We start from the raw sequence: 22,035 nt of genomic DNA on the forward strand, positions 1-22,035 counted from the left end.
GACTGCACTCATCCAGGCAAGTGGGGAGTACTCCATCACACTCCTGCCTTGTAGATGGTGGACAGGCTTTGGGGAGTCAGGAGGTGAGTTAGTTGCTGAAATATTCCTAGCCTCTGACCTGCTCCTGTAGCCACTGTGTTTATGTGACAAGTCCAGTTGAGTTTCTGGTCAATGGTGATAACAGTGGGGGATTCAGTGATGGTAACACTGTTGAATGTCAAAAGGGCGGTGATTCTTGAGAAAGCAGCTTTGTGTTTTGTCCCCCTCATCAGTGAGCTTGCATAAAAGGTTCACAAATGGTGGGTAAATTAGGAAGTTCACAAATCCAACAATTTGTTGCACTGTCTTCAATATGGTGGCTCACTGCTTCTCTCATCTTGTCAGGATCCAGGTGAAGCCTTTTACCAGTCATTAAATGATCTTATACACATTACCTCAGGCACCCTAAATTGTACCTTTGCCCTGTTCAGCTTCATCTGGTGAGCTCTCTCTCTCGCAGTCATACTAGATGTTGATTGTGGTCTCCACTGGCTTCTTCCACCATGTCTCCACATTCACAGATTAGCAAATCATCCCCAAAAGCTTTCACTGTGAAAATCATTGGCTATCGTGTGCTGTCTGCAGCAATACTCATCTGGAGTTCTGGCAAGGCCAAGCAGAATGCCCCATGATTTGCATCTCCCAAATAACATCCGGAATGTTGTTGGAAAACTGACACTTTCATCCAGCTCCAGTAGCCATCCTCTGCATCGAGGGTAACAAAGACCTTTGCAAGTTGTGGAAGGAATTCTTCAATGGCTAGTGTGAGACAGCGAGATCTCTTCAAAGTTTTATTGAGATCCTTTTAATCTGTGCACAGTTTTCTGGGTAAGTTCAGTGCTCCCATGCGGCTACTGGAGGAGTCATCATTTCCTTGACTTTTCAAGTTAGACCCAAGGGCAGATGGAATCCTCCTGGACAGATTCATTCACTTCGAGGGGGCATTCACCAGAAAGACCTACAAAAAATATCTTTATATTCTTTGCGGATTCGTCCAGCAGTCAATAGCTTATGGGGCCTGAGAAACATATTCTGGCACATTTGAAGCTATCGGTTCTAGTTTGACTTGCTTCAGCTAAGGGACTGGACTTTTGCTTTTCATGTCCATCCACAACTGCAGACCTTCACTTGTCCCATTAAACTGGGTTTTTAGCTGAACGTTTTCTCTTGGTCTGGGTACTGCTGCATAACCTTAATTTATCTTGGGGTAGTGACTTGAAAGAAATTTTGGGATTTACATATTAATCAATCGAAACCTGCATCACTATTCTAATGGATTAAAGACATAATAGCCACCTAGGTTTGTTCAATATATTTACATAAGTTGTATGACCCTTTGATCTTTTACTTATAAATTCTGTGTCCAATGTACTCTAGCTGCCTGGGGAAGGAGTGGGGGCTCCAAACGTTTGGGGTTTCATAGAAATCTGTTGGACTATAACTCAGTGTCGCGTGAATTTTGACTTTGTCCATCCCAGTCCAACAGTTCCACATCATGTCCATCATATAGTGTCTCTTCTGCTGGCTTCAGTTTCAGGAGAAAGTGAGGACTGCAGATGCTGGAGAGATCAGAGTCAAAAAGTGTGGCGGGCTTATGCTGAAACATCAACTCTCCTCCTCGGATGCTGCCTCACCTGCTATGCTTTTCCAGCGCCACACTTTTTGACTCTAGCTTCAGTTTCCGTTCACTGTCTGCAGCCAATTGGCACAGGCCTAGGAAGCCCCATGATGTCAAGCAAAGCACTTGGCCCCCAGCCTTCCAAAATCATTATCCCACCATCACAAACCAGTCATCACTTTTCAACCTGATAACACCAACCTGTTTTAGGATTGGTATTTATTATTGGTTAGAAGCACCAGCTAATATCTCTGGAGCAGCCACCTGCCTTGCTTTTTATGGAAGCTAAACATTTCCACACAATTAGATGTGTTCGCTCGCCATTTGGGCCCTGCTTTCCCCACACTGGACACACTTCCTTTTCTTGTGTGTGACGTCCTTCACAACATTTACATGCTACCCCCACCCTGATCTTTCTGCTGGCCTTTCTTCAAGTATTATCGTCCATTTTGCCTAATCTGTTGTTTTTCTTCAGCATCTCAACACGACACAAAGCCTTGTCTGCTCTCCAATCAACACACACTTGCCAATGATTGCCAATCTCAGAGCTCCTGTACATGCTGACAGCTTTCCTGACAGTAAGCTCTCTCTTCTCTCAGCAGACACTCTTTCACAGCAGGATTTCTCAAGTCCAAGAGAATCCTGTCTCTAATGAGACAAAAAAAAACTACAGACGCTGGAATCCAAAGTTGACAAACAGGAGGGTGGAAGCAGACAGCAAGCCAGGCAACATCAGGAGGTGGAGAAATCAATGCTTCAGGTCGAGACCTTCATCAGGACTGGGCTGAGGATGCCGCCTCCTGGCTTGCTGTGCTGCGTTTGTCTAGCTCTGATGAGATTATCTTTGACTTGTCCCGATTGTCAGGATTAAACTAGATGCATCAGTACAGTCATATGCTGATCAATATCCTCTCACGCTTTCTTTCTCTTCCCATGGATTCTGATGTTAAGCAAATAATGTCCGTATGTCACATTAAGATTGAGTTCAAAGTGTGTCGTCAACATTTTTAAAACCTGGGCAGCCTGACATTTCTGCTCCTCAGTGAGATCCAGGCCATAATACAGCTCAAGAAACTCTTTTCGCCGACACTGACAATAGCAAGATCCCTCTTCTAATTTACTCAGTCTTTCTATTTGATTCTGTAGCTTCCTTGGATTTGTAACAGAGTGTGGAAAAAATTACAATCAGTCTCATATATTCCTTTTATTTCCATAGCAGCAGGGACTGGGAAATGAACAGCCATTTTGACTCTCCAAGTAATTGAAACTGCAGAGCGCTTTCCTAAAAAAATATTTTTGCTGTTTCTTTCAGTACCACTTAGATATATGTTGTGAAACTGACACATTATCAGTTACACCATTCCTGACACTGTGTATTAAGTAACACCGGTTTAACGATTTCAACAAAGGCATACAGCAGTGGTGGGGAAGCCACACAGCTATGAGTAGTCAGCCTGTGTACAAAGTACCAATGCATTTCTCCAAACAGGCTTGCCAGTATCCCATCCCATTATTTGGCTTTGCTAATGTTACCCTGATGCTCATTTGCCAGCAGCCAGCTGGTTAAAGAAGACTGGCCCTGAAACTCAGCCTGCTTGAGATAAAAATAATCATACACAGCCTACAGTCCTTTTACATTTTCACATTATAGAATCCCGACAGTGCCATTCGGCCCATCAAATCTGCAGCAAAGAAAGGACAGCATGGCCGTGCACACACTAACTGATCGAAACATTTCTGCATCTTTTGCACACTGCTAAAATATGATCTCGATCTGATGTTGGGGTAATGCAATAGGCTGTTTATACCTTTGACATTCTGGCACAGAGTATTGGGAGACTGGGCAACAGATTGGTACCTTGATGACAAAGGTCAATTTGTAGCATAACTCATGTTTCTGCCAGTTCATTTTGCATTTTGTACTATGCCAATTCATAGTGCATTGTTAATTTTGATTTGCTCAAAGTGCTTAGTTTGGCTGGACGTAAGCAACACCAACTGCACTTTTTCTTCTGAATTCGGTTTCTCAAACATTGAGGATATAAAAAGACAACGTCAACTTCCTTCACTAATGATGGAAAAATAACTTCTGGAAACTGCTTATGTAATTTAGAAACATTTTGACAGGCAAGTGGAAGGAAGCTATTGCCACTTTCTGATTAATTGACAATCTAACTGGTATGGGAGCAGGAACCCTCTTAATCTCCTTCCTGGATCTCCTCCGCAGTGTGCGCACTCTTCCCAGCTTTGATAATAATGTTCAGTCTCTTGGTCCACATCCCAGAACTTGTAATCAGTGTGAGGAGTCTCCCTAGTCACTTTCAGCATCCATTTGGGAAAATCTTTGCTCTGCTGGACACTTTGAGATGAATATGGGTAGTCTGAGAGTCTGCTTTCCTGGGGACACGGTGAGTACATTCCAGAGACTGTCAGCATTCTGAGCAAATGTCCTATTTGGCTGGTCAGTCTGTTGTGAATACACCAAAGTTCATGACCTTTCCAATGTCTCAGAACCAGATGAGGAGACTCGGCAACTCAGTGTTCGAAACAAATATGGGAAAACATTTCGCCAGTGCCAGAGTTGGAGAGAAGTAAAAACGGTAGCAAGTTTCTCAGAACCAGTTCCCAGAGGTTCCCCGCTCACCTGATACTCCAAAAATGTATTGAGTAAGAGCAGGAGTAGGAAACAAAAAAGGACATAATTGGGGTTCACCAGGATGTTGCCTGGTATGGAGGGAGCTAGCTATGAGGAGAGGTTGAATAGATTAGGATTAGTTTCATTAGAAAGATGAAGGTTGAGGGGGGGGGGGGGGGGGGGGGGGGGGGGGGGAGAACCTGATTGAGGTCTACAAAATCATAGAGGGAAAGACAGGGTGGATAGCAAGAAGCTTCCCGCTTCCCCCCCCCCCCACCCCCCACCCCCACAGAGTGGGGGGGGTCTCAATTACTAGGGGCCATGAGTTCAAAGTGAGGGGAGAAAAGTTTAAGGGAGATATGCGTGGAAAGTTCTTTACACAGGGTGGTGGGTGCCTGGAACGCGTTGCCAGCAGAGGTGGGAGAGGCTGGCATGAAAGTGTCATTTAAGATGTATCTGGACAGGTACATGAATGGACAGAGAGCAGAGGGATACAGAACCTTTGGAAATAGGTGACAGGTTTAGACAGAGGATCTGGATGAGCACAGGCTTGGAGGGCCAAAGGGCCTGTTCCTGTGCTGTAATTTTCTTTGTTCTAATGTTCAATTTGCTAAATCACAGATAGGGGTGAGAACTCTGTGCTCATAGTTCACCACACGCAGTTGGAAAAGCCACTGAACATGAAACAGAGAATAGCTGAAGGGAATTCAATCCTCAGCTCATCCCCTCGATAACAGCTTCACTGTGTCAAATGGCATAGGATACCAACTGGGCATTACTGGCAAACGTGATATTTACTGCCTATGACAGTGATCAGAAGCATTTTTGTTAAACTGCCAAAGGGATGCGGGGATGCGACATAGTGGTTTGATATAATAGACTGACCTGCTAGCTCAGTTCAAAGGGCAGGTAAGGGTCATCCACATTGGGCCTGAACAAGAGGCTGGGTCAGATATGGACAACTTCCCCTCTCTGAAAGGCACTAGTGAACCAGTCTGGTTTATATTTGGACCAGCTTTTAAATGGTCTCTTTTTTTTTATATCAATGACTCATTTCCAGGCATTTCTTGAAAAAAAAGACTTCAAATTGCTTCGTGAAGCAACATTGAACCTAAAAAAATCACGAACAGGAGAATTAAAAAAATAAAAATTAAAATTAAAATATTTTAATGATGTTGTTACCCACTTTGTCCTTTGTCAGATGTTGGGGTGTCACTTCTAGATGTGCTGTTGCTCCGGGGGACATTGCATCGTGTTGCACATCCTACCAGGGTGATTCCTGCTAATACCCCTTCAGCTCCACTGGAATCATCCGGATTCAAGTCTCCCTCTAAAAATATTTCTCCGGCCGGATAGTCGCTCTCGCTCGCAGCTGATACAGAAAGAAAAGGAAGAGTCTCACCGTGTTGTATCGATGACAATGTTTCAAAGAACCTATCAGACAGCATCCAATAACCAGGAGACGCTCAACTGACAGACCACTCCGTTTCCTAGTTAAAACTTTCAACTTGAACAATTTCAAAAGTTAGGCAACACCATGGCTAAGCATTTAGAATGCGTGGAATTTCAAAATAAGTGGTACCCTGTGGGCATGACCAGAATGGGACCTTTTGCCCTGTTTATAACTGGCCTGTATCTCTTTCTAATTCAACCATATTTGGGGATGTGGGGCAGAACATGCTTTAGACCCACATTAACGGTCCCCTCATGTTAGGCTTAACAAATCTAGAAGGTGCTGCACTGAATACCAACCACAGGAGGATGCTCTGAGTTTCATTTATAAAATAAACTAACGACAGGCTGTGGCATCCTGATGGGGAACTTCCTTCCCAGGAACATTCAACCTGGATGTTGAGCCAGCCCGTGCTTTTTTTTCTCTCTGGGGGCAGTCGGTGGAGGTTTGAGAAGGACGTGAGGGGAAGCTGAGCAGAGGGAGTCAAGTCAATAGCTTGTAATATTGAAGCAGAGCGAAAAAGGTTGAGACTCCATAGTAAAACATGAACTAGTTCTCAATGGCTTCCCACAGTCCCTTTAAGGATCACTGTTTACATGCCTCACGTTTCTTTGTTCTTTGGTATCAGCATCTCGAAACAGGGACCCCATCGCCAATCCAATAGCCCAGAATCCTGGTCAAACGCTCGGAACTCTCTATGCCTTTTCGGGAAGGATTGGGCAGCAAAGGTCATGCCCAAAAAAATCACATCTCAATCTCTCTGATCTCACATAGAAGTTGGGTGAAGCAGGCAATATTACCACCCCACCCCCACCCCTATGGTGTGCATTCCTTGCTTAAAGATAGCATTCGTACAATGTCAGCAAGACCATTCAGATTCTACCATGTACTATTCAAACTGACTGCGTTGAGTGCGGTCCAAGCCGGGGATGACAGTGACCAGCGGCCCGGAGCAGAGGAGAGAGAACAGGGCCTAGAGCTGAGGGAAGGGAGAGAGCAGAGCCCAAGGCAGAGGGGAGGGGAGAGTGTGAAGCCCACAGGCAAGGGGAGGGGAGAGACAGAATGGCCTGGAGCAGCAGCCAGCTGGGTCAGACCACGTGGAGACCCCCTGTGCTGGTCTGCCGCAGACAACCCTTGGAGAGACACCGTGATGGTTGTATTTTTAACTTTTGTTTTTTCTGATCTGTGATCATACAGTGTATCACTGTAGTGTAACTGTGGTCATATAGTGTATCGCTGTAATGTAACTGACCTATGGTCATACAGTGTATCGCTGTAATGTAACTTGTTCATTTCTCTAGTCTGTAACTAAGGTACCTAAGTACTCTGTACCGACAATGGCGCTGTAAGTGGCACATCATAGGACTCATTTGAGTGTGTGACAATAAAGCTAATTCAATTCAAATGATAAATTCTTCTTTGAGCTGATTCTCAATTCATTGTCCATAGTGAATGTCCAAATTTATCCAATTAGCTCTCTAGCAACCATCACAGAGACAAGTTTGTCATTCCTTCCTATGAGTGTAGGACAGCAAGAACAGGCGGTAGGCTAGTCCTGTAGTAGCCAGCAAGACACCTTGCCATAAAGGGAGTGCAGAGGAGGTTCACCCGACCAATACCACGGCTCAGTGACAACTGGCCCAGTATAACCAGTGTCTCGGAGGAGGAGAAGGAATCTGATTGAAACACATCACATTCTAACCCACGGCTGGATGGACTAGGTACAAGGATTATGTTTCCTCAGGTTGGAGAGTCTAGAACTCGAGGTCACAATCTCAAAAATATGGGGCAGACCAGTTAGGTCTCAAAAAGTAATGAACCTGTGGAATTCCCTACCACATCACTGAATATATTCAAGAGAGAGATTCATATATTTTGAGACTTTAAAGGCTGCCAGCGATATGGGGAGAAAGCATTTAGACAGAGGATCAGACATGATTGTATTGCATAGCAGGGCAGGCTCGAAGGGCTGAATGGCCTACTCCTGGTTTCTATGTCTACATCTAACACATTGCGGGTGCCAAGCCACATCACAGTTTGCCCATATTTTAACAAGAGGCAGGAAATTCTAATTCATGCTATCCTATAACCCATCCCTGACAGAGAAGAGAGATCCCGAATCCATCAGCATGGGTGGAACTTACCCAATGTCAACCTCATAATCCACCTTGCTATCCAACCCTATTCCATGTACATGCATCTAGTTTAAAAGGACCACTGTCTGTATTCGGAGCATTGGAAATGTAACAGCTGTTCTATCTCATCCCTAAAGGCATCTCAGCAACATCCAATACATAGCGGCCACCTTCAGAAAAGGCAATTTCTCAAATTAGTATTCACAATGTCTACAATCAGTGCTGGATAAGACTGAGCTGGCAAGGGGCCCTGTGTAATGCCTATAGCCCAGATACAAAAGCCACACAATAAAGAAGAGAGGGCAGACATTATAATTAAATCTCAATCCAGATAGCAAAGTACTTAACCAGACATAAAACGTTTTTGTAATTAAAAAAGACAAATTCTGTTGAAGCTTTTCACCATGTACTCATCAGGATAATTTTCAATACCAACTCACATTAAGAACCAACATCTGTGCTGCATAAATGCAGACTGCTAATTGGTTGTCAATTGGATTCTAATTGGGAAGTAGAGTCTGCGGAGTCTGCTTGCACTCTCCTCTCATGTTGAAAAAATATTGGCTTGCATCTTGAATTGGCATTCTTGCACATGGCTCTGATGAGTGCAAGATGAAAGGTTTTGACAAAATTCACCTTTTCTTCAGCAGTACTCAAGCACTGTTCTATCAAACAAATCCTTTGCTTGATAATAGGTTTAATCACAAAATGCAGTATGCCATATCTTTACTTCTTGTCCACAATTCTCTCTTCAAAGCATTTTAGAAAACCAACAAAGTGGAGCTAAAGTAAATAAAATTAAGCCAAGTAGTCCTTAGAAGAATCAATGTGACGAGATAAAACTCCAAATGAACTTACTAAATCAAATTAATACTTAATTTCCTGGAGTAATCATATCCCTTTTATAAAGGCTCGACATACTTTACTGAACAATACCCTCTACCTGTCTCTTAGCAACGCAATTAACGTTCCAGTAACCAAGGAGAACAGCCCCGTTCTACTGACCAGAGATTTCACAGAATTGCTTTTCGCAACTCCTAATATACAGATGCGAGAGAGGTGAGAGGGCATTCCCAGGAATACTGCCTCTATTTTGTAACAGTGTAGACATGGGGGAGCTGCATATTGTGGTTTCCGACAGAAAGAGCAACGATCTAGCACCCATTAGAGGGATGGAGTGGCTCAGTGGTAAGTCAGACAGGACTCCGAAGGTGATGGTTAATCTGCAACATCTTGAGGGGTTGCAACAACAGCTGGGAAGCCCAGAGGTCAGCAACTACACTCCACCTTTCTCCTTTCTTCACCAATACGTGGTTTTAGCAAAGGGATCAGGATTATCCTGACAGTGCAACCAAGTGCCATTAATGCAGCAACAGCCAGGCATGGGCAGCGATGTTATACCCTCAACACACTGCAGCTCTTCATTAACTTGACACACGTATCCCAGGTTAATTTGTTACAGTCAGCCAGGATGGTCCTTTTATTTTGTAGAAACTGTTCAGTCTGATCACTTTTTTTATTCACTCAAGGGATGTGGGCATCGCTGGCTGGTCAGCATTTATTGCCCATTTCTAGTTGCCCTCAAGAAGGTGGGAGTGAGCTGCCTTCTTGAACCACCGCAGTCTATGTGCTGTAGGTAGGCCCACAATGCTGTTGGGGAGCAAGTTCCAAGACTTTGACCCAGCGACAGTGAAGGAACAGCAGTATATTTCCAAGTCAGGATGGTGAGTGGCTTGGAGGGAATAGTCATTGCCATTGCCGCGTGTCTGCTGCCCTGGTCCTGCTAGACAGAAGTGGTCTCGAAGTGCAGTCTGAAGATCTTTGGTGAATTTCTTCAGTGCATCTTGTAGGTAGCACACACTGCTGCTACGGAGTGTCGGCTGTGGAGGGAGGGGGATTTTGAGGAAGTGGTGCCAGTTAAGAACCTGAGAACAATGTCACTCAATCCAGGGCAAAGGCAAGTGGTGTGTGTGTGGGCTTCTCAGAGATATTATTACCCAGGAATCGAACTGCCCATGACATGACTATGCAGCCCCTGTATCCACCAGCAATACAGCAAATTCCCAACATAGTTAACATCTTGCAACACAATGGAACACATTCCTAATACAAAGCCACCCAGCTAGCCACATTCACATTGAGAGAATCATGTTTGTGATTTCCCAATGATTTGGCCATTCCAGATCACAAATTATAAAACAAAACCTTCCTAGGACTGATGGAGACATGCCTATGATCATGTCTTCACTGACAGGTACTATTTCTAAAACCAGGGCATGTAACTGGAATATAGGGAATCAAACTGACACTAGGTATATTTCAGCCTCATTTACGTAACCAGCATCACAAACATAGAAGCGCAGAAAATAGGAATGGGAGTAGACCATTCAGCCCTTTGAGCCCCCTCTGCCAGTCAGTATGATCATGGCTGATTATCCAACTCAGTACCCAGGCCCTATGCGCTATATCTAACTCCTTCTCGATGACATTCAATGTTTTGGCCTCAACCTTTTTCTGTGGCAGAGAATTCCACAGACTCCCCCACTCTTTGGGTGAAGAAATTTCTCCTCATCTCAGTCCTAAATGGCCAATCCCGTATCCCTAGACTATGACCCCCTGGTTCTGGGGTAAAGGCATGCAGTCCAAAATTTGTGCTTCAGTGTGTCCTCTAGTCAAAGAATTGAGCTAGGCAAACAGAATTCCCAATCCTTGTTCATAATAAATCTTGATACAGAGGTGGAAAATTAAGATATCATGCTAAATTTCTTGGAATTCAACCTTTCAAGGCAATCAGTCTCAAAACCAACCTGAGTCGTCAGATCCGTTCAATTGCAGTGATGATCAGGAGACAACATCTTACATTCCAATTATTCTGCCAACAGTGTAACTCGAATATTTCTCTTTATTTTCTACTGCTCTTTCGGTTGACATCATCCCTTTTTTTAATTCTCTCTGGCTTCCCTTGAATGAATTAGCTTGCTAGGTCATTTCAGAGGGCAGTTGAGAGTCAACTACATGGCTTTGGAGAGTCACGTGTAGGCCAGAGACGAGGTGAGGACGGCACTTTGCCTTTAGGGAGCCAGATGGGCTTGTCCAACAATTGACAACAGTTTCTTAATTCCAGGTATTGAATTCAAATTCCACCATCTGCTTGAAGTGGCATCGGGACTTGAAGTGGAAACTCCAGCTGTGTTTCTGGATTAATACTCTAGCGATAATACCACTAGGCGAGCACCGCCCTTCAATCCATCCACAACTGTCTGGCTAACAGAGCAAACAGATGTCTGAGTAACACACTGCTGCTCTAAACCAAGAAAACACTTGTATTTACATACTGTTTCACTGACCACTGGATGACTACAAAGTTTCACAGCCAATGGAGTTCTATTTGAAGGTGCAGTCATTGCTATAACATAGAGTACACAGCAAGGTCCTACAAACAGCAACGCAATAACTATGGGATAAGTTTTTTTGGATGCAACTTTGGTTGAAGGGTCAGCACTTGGGATAATCCCTGGCTTTTTAATGTTGTGGGAATTGTTATGGCCATCAGATTGGACAGATGAGGCCTCGCTGCTCAATTATTAACCCAAAGATCCAGGTCATGTTCTGGGGCTCCGGTTCAAATCCCCGCTTAGCGGTAGATGGTGGAAATTGAAGTCAATTTTAAAAAAAAGAAATCTGAAATTAAAAGTCTATTGACTGCCATGAATCTCTTGTTGATGGTCAGGAAAAAAACCTAACTGGTTTGCCAAGGTTCTTGAGGGAAGGAATCTATCACAGAGTCACAGACCACGGAGACAGACCCTTTGGCTCAGCTTATCTACACTGACCAGGTTTTCCAAGCTAGCCCCATTTGCCTACATTTGGCCCATATCCCTCCAAGCCTTACAAAAACCAGAAGAACTGCGGGTGCTGTAAATCAGAAATGAAAACAGGAGCTGCTAGAAAAGCTCAGCGGGTCTAGTAGCATCTGAGAAGAGAAATCAGATTTTGGGTCCGGTTCCAAGGAAGGGTCACCTTCCTGCAGAGCAGGCTCAAAGAACCAAATGACCTACTCCTGCTCCTATTTTCTCTGCTCTTGTGAAACAGATAGGCCCAAACATTTGGCTTGATGTATGATAATCTATAAATTCTTTAGTTATAAACGTAATTTATAAAACCAGCTATAAAGTATTTTGCTTGTACATATTCCGCAACAAATCAGTCTTACGGCAGTTATCCTGAACAGACAGGCCCAATATTCCAGAATATCTGTTCAGTACAGCACTCACCTGGAACACTGGTGATACACAGCACGTGGGCATTACACACTATAAACTGATCCATAATGGTGCCAGGTTGGTTGGCATCAATGATGACAATTTTACTGGTGGAGTGTGTGCTAGTGCATATCCACACACGGCTCGAGACGTCCTCAGCACTGGAAGTCTGGAGGAAGAAATCACAGAGAAACTCAAAGAATGGACCGAGCATACACCCCACAGCACAAACTTGGTGAACACTGTACCCATGTAGAGATTGTGTGTGCGCGAGACAGAGTGCGCACGCGAGGGGGGGAAAGAGACCAAGAGCGCGCATGAGGCGGGGAAAGAGACCAAGAGCGCATGTGGGGGGGGGGGGGGAAGAAACCGAGAGCATGTGCGAGGTGGGTGGTGGGGGCGGGGGGGGGGGGAGAGAAAGAGACTGAGAACGCGCGCAAGTGGGGAGAGACCGAGAGCGTGCGCGAAGGGGAGACAGAGAGTGAGGGGATTTGCAAACGTTCCTTTTTCCATTCATAATTGCTTCGTTTGCAAAATGATTGGCATTTATATAGCACTCTTCATTAAGTCAGAATTTTCTTTATAACCTGAGGTACTTTTGAAATACAGTCCTGCTGTAATGTCAGAAACACAGCATGGTCCCACAAACAACAATGAGGTAATGAGCAGGTAAGCTACTGCAGTTTCCAATGAGAGTCCATTAGGCTGAAACATGAACTCAGCTTTGTGTTTACACACATGCAGCATGACCTGCCCAGCACTCATTTCAGATTTCCTGAATCTGCAGGATTTTGTTTTTATATTCTTGATCGGTTTTACAGCACGGCTTTAGGATAAATATTAAATCAGAACAAGAGAACATTGTTCTGATTTCAACAACACCACAGGCACTTTTACACGCAGCCAAACGGGGTGCAGGCCAGATCTCTGGCTAATGCACTGTCTGAAACGGCAGCACCTTATACAGCACACCCTCGGTATAAGGTGGGACCTGGGCTCAAGGCTATCAAATGGAAGCTGGGAGCAGCTGATGCGGAGGTGGGGGCTGCCACTGAGCCAAGAGCCGCTGCAGCTTCCAAGGCCAACATATTTGCTAAAGACAGAACATAGATTTCCAATGCAAACCTTGGAGAAACCGAGGACTGGGGTGGCACGGAGTTAGGGTTGAATGCAGAGGCTTTGAAAATGGCGTGTGGGACCCAGCTCCAGGGCTGACAGGGAGAAAGTGAGCACTGCAGATGCTGGAGCTCAGAGTCGAAGAGTGTTAGGCTGGAAAAGCACAGCAGGTCAGGCAGCATCTGAGCAGCAGGAGAATCGACGTTTTGGGCATAGGCCCGAAGCCTGATGAAGGGTTTATTCCTCAAACATCAATTCCCCTGCTCCTCGGATGATGCCTGATCTGCTGTGCTTTTCCAGCACCACACTCAACTCTGGGACTGACAGCCCCATTTCCTGGCACCAGAAATATCACTGGAGCAGGTTAAGGGATTGGATAGTGAGCCCTCAGACTGCACACACAATCTGGATCCATCATGGAGTCAGCATCTCACACCAACATCTCCTTCCTCAGCCCATGTGGAGGCTAAGCAACCTCTCGAGGACACCTTGGCTATGGCCCCTCAGAGGGAGTTGTGACCCAAGGTCAGGAACCTGTCAAGAGGCTCTTTAACAAAGGGACCATGGACGTTGCTCCATGGGCACCATGCCATCTCTATGCCCCCTTGCTATTTACAAGGTAGTCTAGAGAAACTATCAGGCCCACTTTCTGCTCCTGCATTTGTACAGTACCTTCCATGGTCAGATTTGAACCCACATGCTCAGAATATTATTTGGAGGTTCTGTATTCCTAGTCCAGCAACATTGTGACCAGCCCCCCTGATTTCAGCCATGTAGATAGTGGATGGAAATTAGGGTAAGACAGGAGGAGAGTTACTCGCTATAGAATTCCTCTGACCCACACCTACACCCCAAGTATTTTCATGCAGTTCAGTAGATAGTGTGTGCCGAGTGAGTGGTATTGAGGCGGCGGCGGTGCATGGGGAGTGATTCGGAGGTTAGAGGTTCTAACAGTCGCTCATACGATTGGAAGTTCCCAGAAGGCAGAGGTGACCAGTCTGTCTTCCGGGAACCAAGCAGTTCCATGGCCCAAATCCATTTGGTCTTGATGCCACCCGCCATCCCTGAATGTGAAAGTGTCACAGAGTGGGGAAGGGGGCATTTGTGCAGAAATGGCTCTGCTCAGTTGAGAAGGGTCTGCAAAAATCTGGACTGAATTATTTTTCTAAAAAAAAGAGCAAACACCACCAAAATTAGAGGTGTAGTGGACAGCAAAGAAGGTTACCTCAGAGCACAATTGGATCTTGATCAGATGGGCCAATGGGCTGAGAAGTGGAGAATAATTTAGATAAATGTGAGGTGCTGCAATTGGAAAAGCAAATCAAAGCAGGACTTATACACTTAATGATAAAGTCCTATGGAGTGTTGCTGAACAAAGAGACCTTGGAGTGCAGGTTCATAGTTCCTTGAAAGTGGACCGCAGGTAGATAGGATAGTGAAGGTGGCATTTGGTATGCTTTCCTTTATTGGTCAGAGCATTAAGTACAGGAGTTGGGAGGGCATGTTGCAGCTGTACAGGACATTGGTTAAGCCACTTTTGGAATATTGTGTGCAATTCTAGTCTCCTTCCTATCGGAAGGATGTTGTGAAACTTTAAAGGGTTCAAAAAATATTTACAAAGACGTTGCCAGAGTTGGAGGATTTGAGCTATAGGGAGAGGCTGAATAGGCTGGGGCTGTTTTCCCTGGAGTGTCAGAGGCTGAGGGCTGACCTTATAGAAGTTTTTACAATCATAAGGGGCATGGATAGGGTAAATAGACAAGGTTTTTCCCTGGGGTGGGTTGTCCAGAATTAAAGGGCACAGGTTTAAGGTGAAAGGGGAAAGATATAAAAGGGACCAAAGGGGTAACTTTTTCACACAGAGGGTGGTGCTTGTATGGAATGAGCTGCCAGAGGAAGTGGTGGAGGCTGGTACAATTACAGCATTTAAAAGGCATTTCGATGGGTACATGAATAGGAAGGGTTTAGTGGGATATGGGCCAAATGCTAGCAAACGAGACTAGACTGGGTTGGGATATCTGGTTGGCATGGACAAGTTGGACGGGAGTGTCTGTTCCCGTGCTGTACATGCCTATGATTCTATCCCTCTTTTTATATCAAGCTGCTGCTTGTCTTGGGTACAATACAGAAAGTGTGAAGTTTCTTACCAAAAGTGACGAAAATCAGAACCATGCTCTCTTACCCAACACTAGAGCCAAAGGCAGAGATTACTGGAGAACCTAAGCAGGCTGAGCAGCATTCGTGGGGAGAAAGCAGAGTCAACAGAGTCATCGGAGTTGAAACGTTCACACTGATTTCTACCCACAGATGGTGCCAGACCTGCTAAGTTTCTCCAGCATCGTCACTTCTTCATTTTATATTTACATAGCTAAAGGACCAGGGTCTCATTGTAAATGCAGCGGTATCGCCAAATACTAAGGCACTGGTGTGGTCTGCCACCCTTTAATTGTTAACTGTGCACCAATTTTCACTTACCTTCTTGTTTTTATCGGGCGAGCTATGGCTGCTGCTATTCTTCCCATCCTTCTCGGTGTCGGAGGTGAGGGGGTCACAGCTACGCGAGCGGCCTAGCTCATTCCCGTTGTCCATACGCTGGGGCTTCCAGCCGGTCAGATCCACACCGGCTGCACACCAAAGCTGGGAGCAAAACCAACACAACACTGGTGATGGAAAACATCACAGCAACTGTCTCCAAACTTACACACAGTACAGAACGGCTGAAAACACCGACACCTACGAATGCTCCTCAATGAGCATTTCCATAGAATCCCTACAGTGTGGAAGCAGGCCATTCGGCCCATCAATTCTACATCGACCCTCCAAAGAGCAGCCCACCTGGACCAATCCCACTATTCCTACAACCTCACATTTCCCATGGTTAACCAAGCTAACCCCACACATCCCTGGACACTGGGCAACTGGGCATGTTCAATCCACCTGACCTGCTCATCTTTGGACTGAGGAGGAAACCGGAGCACCCGGAAGAAGCCCACGCAAAGGGAGGATGTGCAAACTCCATACAGACAATCACCTGAGGCTGGAATCGAACCTGGGTCCCTGGTGCTGAGAGGCAGCAATGCTAACCACTGAGCCACCATGCCACCCCTTGGTCTTGTCTTCGCACGAAGAGTGCAGGCGAATACAGTAGTGGACTTCAGCTTAGGATATCAAGAAAGGGAGAGGATTGACATTATCCTTCCTTTTCCAATCCTAACCACTTGCTCACAGACCTGACAAAGGTCAGGTATTGACTTTATTTTGAAGATGGTCAGCTGGTAGACAGGGGAATGTTTGGTAAATGTTGTGTGGTTCACACTGTACTAAATTCCACCTAGTCATCCACAATTATTTTTCTCTAGAGTGCCATTGAAATTATCAAGTGAAAGGAGTGAAAGGGTGGAAGTAGACGCTCTCAAATTCTTGCTTTCTGTGCAGAATTCTGTATTACTCTGCTGTACAAATAAAATTACAGGTCCTCGTGTCTGACTGTGGGTCTCGGAGTTGATAAAAGTATAGCTTTTGGCTGCTCAAAGTGACAATGGTACATGACTATTGGCATCATAAGGTTACACCAATAAAATGTTTGAGGAGAAAGTGAGGACTGCAGATGCTGGAGATCAGAGCTGAAAATGTGTTGCTGGAAAAGCGCAGCAGGTCAGGCAGCATCCAAGGAACAGGAGAATCGACGTTTCGGGCATCAGCCCTTCTTCAGGAATGAGGAAAGTGTGTCCAGCAGGCTAAGATAAAAGGTAGGGAGGAGGGACTTGGGGGAGGGGCGTTGGGAATGCGATAGGTGGAGGGAGGTAAAGGTGAAGGTGATAGGCTGGAGTGGGGTGGAGGCAGAGAGGTCAGGAAGAAGCACCGCCTTCCTAACCTGCAATCTTCTTCCTGACCTCTCCGCCCCCACCCCACTCCAGCCTATCACCTTCACCTTAACCTCCTTCCACCTATCGCATTCCCAATTCCCCCAAGTCCCTCCTCCCTACCTTTTATCTTAGCCTGCTGGACACACTTTCCTCATTCCTGAAGAAGGGCTGATGCCCGAAACGTCGATTCTCCTGTTCCTTGGATGCTGCCTGACCTGCTGCGCTACACCAATAAAATGTTCAAGGTAGGACAGGGTAAATGCAGGAAGGATGTTCCTGATGATCAGGGAGTCCAGAACTAGGGGTGAGAGTGTTAGGATACAGGATAGGCCAGTTAGGATCGAGATCAGGAGAAATTTCTTCACTCAGAGAGAGTAGGGAGTGTGTGGAATTTTCTGCCACAGGAAATTGTTGAGGCCAAAACACTGGAGGCTTTTAAGAAAGAATTGGATATAGTTTTTAGGACTAAAGGGATCAAAGGAAGTGGGGTCGGAGTTGGATGATCAGCTAGGATCATGTCAAATTAGGGCCAGACCATTCAGACATTGGGAAGCACTTCTACACAAAATGGATGGGACATATTTGATACTCTCTTCCACAAATGGCAATTGATGCTGTATCAGTAGTTAATTTTAAAGTGGAGATAGATACATTTTTGTTAGGCACAGTTATTAAAGGATATGGACCTAAGGCAGATAATATGAAGTTAAGCCACATATCAGCCATGATCTCTCTGAATGGTGGAACAGGCCCGAGGGACTGAATGGCCTACTTCAGTTCCGAAGAATATTCAAAGGGCCAAGTTGCCTATTCCTTCTCCCACTTTCAATGTTCCTAAAGTCCAGTTCTTTCAGACTTGTGGGGCCAGTGCAGGAGCTGGGGTAAAGAGATATTATTTGTATTGTTCTCATTGCTACCTCAAGTTAGATGTCTATAGGCCTTACAGGATTGGTCTGGAAACAGGAGGGCAAATCTAAAAAAGGAAGCTTGCCCTGTGGCTTCAGAACATAAAACGACAAGGATGTGATTCTGTGGGCTAGTCTGGGAAGCGAGAGCAACCTCTTGCTGACCCAGAGTTGGCAGGAACTGGTCAGGCATAAACAGCTCTTCGGGAGCTTCCCAGGTACCAGGTTACACCAACCCTTATCTAACCTGGTTTGGTGTCTGTTGCTGGTGGTGGCGGCGGCGCTGGGAGGGGTTGGGGTTCCCACATCCAGGGAAACATTCCTGAACAGCACTGGCCCCCTCCTCCGCCAAACTGATCAGAATGGCCTTTATTTGGAACTTCGCTGGAACATCCTGAGAATGTCCTGGGAGTTGGGGCAGTGGAGATTGCGTTTGTGGTATATTCAGTTTGGCCATTCCTTTAGATCTGAGGGATGATACAAACCAAACCAAAAAAAAAATCAAATCGGTGAACTCAAAAAAGAGAGGGTAGAGCTCCCTCATTCGGATCCAGAAGGAAGCAAGGACAGGTCAGCAATATATAGCATCTGTAACAAGACTGTTAAACTTTCAACTTTATTCCTTTTTTTAAATCTAGTTTATGTTAAGGAGGACTTTAATATTATTTCCTTATTTTTTATTTTTCTACTTATTCTATGAAAATAACACTTAACATTTTTAACGTTATTTCTTGTACCTAAGTACCTTGGTGTCTAAGGTGACGCAGTGTGTGGTGACATTAGACCCTTCTCACTGTACTCGATACTCGAATGCACATGACAATAAAATCTAGATCTAAATAAGCAGGAATCATACTGAAACGTCAAACATCTCTGGTATCACAGAATTTCTAATAGAAGATGTCAACAGGTTAGCACTGAAATAGGTTCCACTACATTCCAATCAGCAGAGACTTTGGACTTGGCTCTCAGATACCTTCATGGTGGGATCCTTTGCGACCAATGGACGGCAATAGACCGGGATCGGGACGTTCTTCATGCGATTGTCTTCCTGGCTGCCATTTGGACTCAACTAGACAAAGAACAAGACACCAATTATCGTTCAATAAAATTCAACTGTCGCACTGCCACAAAATTATAAATAGACAAACCTAATGCGTGCCATCGTTTATGGAGAAGATGCACTGAACCAGATATAACCAAAATAAATTTGACCTCTTGGAGGTTCTTCACTTTAGTCTTGGAGAAATCGGTGGCTTGTCACTCTTCCAACTGAACTTGTTTGATGAGAAGATTTTAGAGGTGGAGGGAGTAGACGGTGGTGGAGAGGCTCTGAGGTAAGTAAATGTATTCATTTTTAATTAATTAATCTCTTGTTTGTGGGTCTTTGATTTCTCCTGCCTACTCTATTGTCATTCCCTTTTTGCTGGCACAACCGTACAGCATACGACCAACCATATTCTAAAACAGCTGACAAAAATCTACCTGCTCGTTTCTCCAGGAAACTCCCTGACTGGAGTTGATCTACTTGGTTCAAAAGCAGAACCAAGCACAGCAGTTAACTGTCAATCATCAGTAACTGCTTCATTCTTCATGGTAACTCATCCACCAGAGTTCCCACTCACCAAACAATCAGCGCTGTCCTCACAGACAGGAATAAGAGTTGGCATTCCTCTTGAAAGGCACTCTTGTGAATGGTCCTGATGTTTGCAAGGTGAAAAGCTTCAACAACATGGGCCTTTTTTCAACACTACTCATATTCTGTTCTACCAAACAACTACTCATCATATTCTAGATTGCATTGGTGGTGGGGGGGGGGGGGGGGGGGGTTGGGCCAACCAGAGGGCCCCCACACCTCAGGCGAGGGGAGAGGTTGAGAAGGAGAGTCCTTCGTGGTTACCTCAGCCGGTGTGGGATCCGAACCTACGCTGTCGCCATTACTCTGCATTGCAAACCAGCCATCCACCCAACTAAGCTAACTGACCCCTAAGTGAACTGGAGTATTGCTAAAGATAAGGAGACATCCTAACTAAAATTTTTCACCAGTCATCAGGATAGATGCAAGAGTGCCAACTTTCCCCAAGGCAAATCAATTGAGGGAAAAAAAAGGTACTTCCGGAGGAATACAAATTGAAAAGCTTAAACCACGTTTATTTAAAGCGATGTATGGACAAATTAAATATTTGCATAATCTAATATTAAATACCTTTGTGACTCAGGTGACACAGTGTGTGATGACATTAGACCCTTCTCACTGTACTCTATACTTGAGTGCACAGGACAATAAAATCTAAATTTAAACAAGCCGGAATCATACTGCAATGTCAAACATCACTGGCATCATAGAATTTCTAATAGCATGTATTAAGAGGTTAGCACTTGAATAGGTTCCACTACATTCCAATCAGCAACCATATCTCGCTGAAAACATTTCAATCTCAGGCACTGAATGGTGGATAAGGACAGAATGTGGAGATATGCACTAACGAAAACAGAATACTGAAAACAGTAAGGACTGCAGATGCTGGGAGGTTAGAGTCAGTAAGATGTGAAGCTGGGAAAGCACACAGGTCAGACATCATCTGAGGAGCAGGAAAATCAACATTTTGGGTGAAAACCCTTTGTCAGGACTGGGGAGGGGGAGGGGAGACCTCACCTCCTCCCTCTATTTACTTCTGGGCTCCACTCCACCTCGGGGAGAAAATGAGGACTCCAGATGCTGGAGATCAGAGTCGAAAAGTGTGGTGCTGGAAAAGTACAGCCAGTCAGGCAGCATCCGAGGAGCAGGAGGATCGACATTTCAAGCATCAGCTCCTCATCAGGAATGATGACGAGCAGCAATGTATTACATTCCAGATGAAGATCTTATGCTCGAAACGTCGACTCTCCTGCTCCTCGGATGCTGCCTGACTGGCTGTGCTTTTCCAGCGCCACACTTTTTGACCTTCCCCTCCCCCATCCTGACGAAGGGTTTCAGCCTGAAACGATGCTGTCTGACCCTATTGTGCTTTTCCAGCCTCACATCATTTTGACCCAGAACATTGGAGATAACCAACAGGTCCAGTATCAGCTGCAAAGAGGGAGGCTGACGTCTCAAATCCAGCGACCCTTCGTCAGAACTCTCTGGACCTGAAACAGGGACTCTGCTTTCTCACCCTGCAGCTGCTGCCTAGTTTCTTCGGCACTTTCTGGTTTCACTCCTGACCTCCAGCAGTGGTGCATCTTGGGTTATATCCCTCTGCGGGAGAGGCTCTCCTGTCTCCAGGCCGTACCTGTTTGTATTTGGCCGGGAGGCTCCAGCCACAGGCCTGCAGTCGGCCATCATCATTCCTGACGTGGTCCCTGACCTGGCGGTACTGCTCGCGTTTCAGCTCCCGCCGAGCACTCGACGTGCAGTCGCTACGGAGAAAACCAAACACAAAGTCAGCAAGAGAAAACTCCAAGGGAATGTGAGAGAGAGGGGAAACGGCAATCCAAGGGGCTGTGCATTTAAATCTATCCTGAGCTACATTTTGTGCTTCAGCATCGCAAACACTCCAAATCTTTTCAAAAGATGCACCTTCAACCTCATTACACCCACAAAAAACTTCCAAAGCGTCTGTGACAAAATGATCTCCGACCCGAAACTTCCACTGTTTGTCTCGGTTGAAACTACAGGACCTGCCAAATATTTTCCAGCACTTCCTGCTTTTTTTTTAAAATACAGATTCCCAGGCTTTGCAGCTTTTTGCTTTGACATTTTATCTTTAATTGCACCTGACCTGAAGTGGCTATAAAGGCAACATTTTAGCAGCACTGCAAAAAGCAAGAACTGAACGGACCGGGATTTGCTCTATGCGATGCCAGCCATTCATCAGACTTGCATGTTCCAGTATTCTTTGGGTCTTTCCATCAGCCAACTAACCTAACACGCAATCGGCTCACTGGGGCAGCCGTAACCAGTTGTTAAACAGGGAAAGTAACTCTGCCCCCCTCTAAACAATTTCTCGATCCAGTTAAGTATGAG

At 45.3% G+C, this 22,035-nt stretch overlaps 1 protein-coding gene across 12 annotated transcripts in view; it reads right to left on the bottom strand.

Annotated features, from left to right (window-relative positions):
* Positions 1–22,035, bottom strand: part of mapk8ip3 (mitogen-activated protein kinase 8 interacting protein 3) — a 209,500-nt gene that overhangs the window by 38,312 nt on the left and 149,153 nt on the right. For all 12 annotated transcript variants that reach the window (XM_072560071.1, XM_072560076.1, XM_072560075.1 and 9 more), the window contains 5 exons: positions 21,302–21,428; positions 19,006–19,101; positions 15,734–15,895; positions 12,155–12,311; positions 5,479–5,664 (listed from right to left, as the gene is read on the bottom strand). In XM_072560071.1, coding sequence (XP_072416172.1) covers positions 5,479–5,664; positions 12,155–12,311; positions 15,734–15,895; positions 19,006–19,101; positions 21,302–21,428 — 728 coding nt within the window. The remainder of the gene's footprint in view (positions 1–5,478; positions 5,665–12,154; positions 12,312–15,733; positions 15,896–19,005; positions 19,102–21,301; positions 21,429–22,035) is intronic.

This window comes from Chiloscyllium punctatum, chromosome 40 (assembly GCF_047496795.1).
Source record: "Chiloscyllium punctatum isolate Juve2018m chromosome 40, sChiPun1.3, whole genome shotgun sequence".
Classification (NCBI taxonomy): Eukaryota; Metazoa; Chordata; class Chondrichthyes; order Orectolobiformes; family Hemiscylliidae; genus Chiloscyllium; species Chiloscyllium punctatum.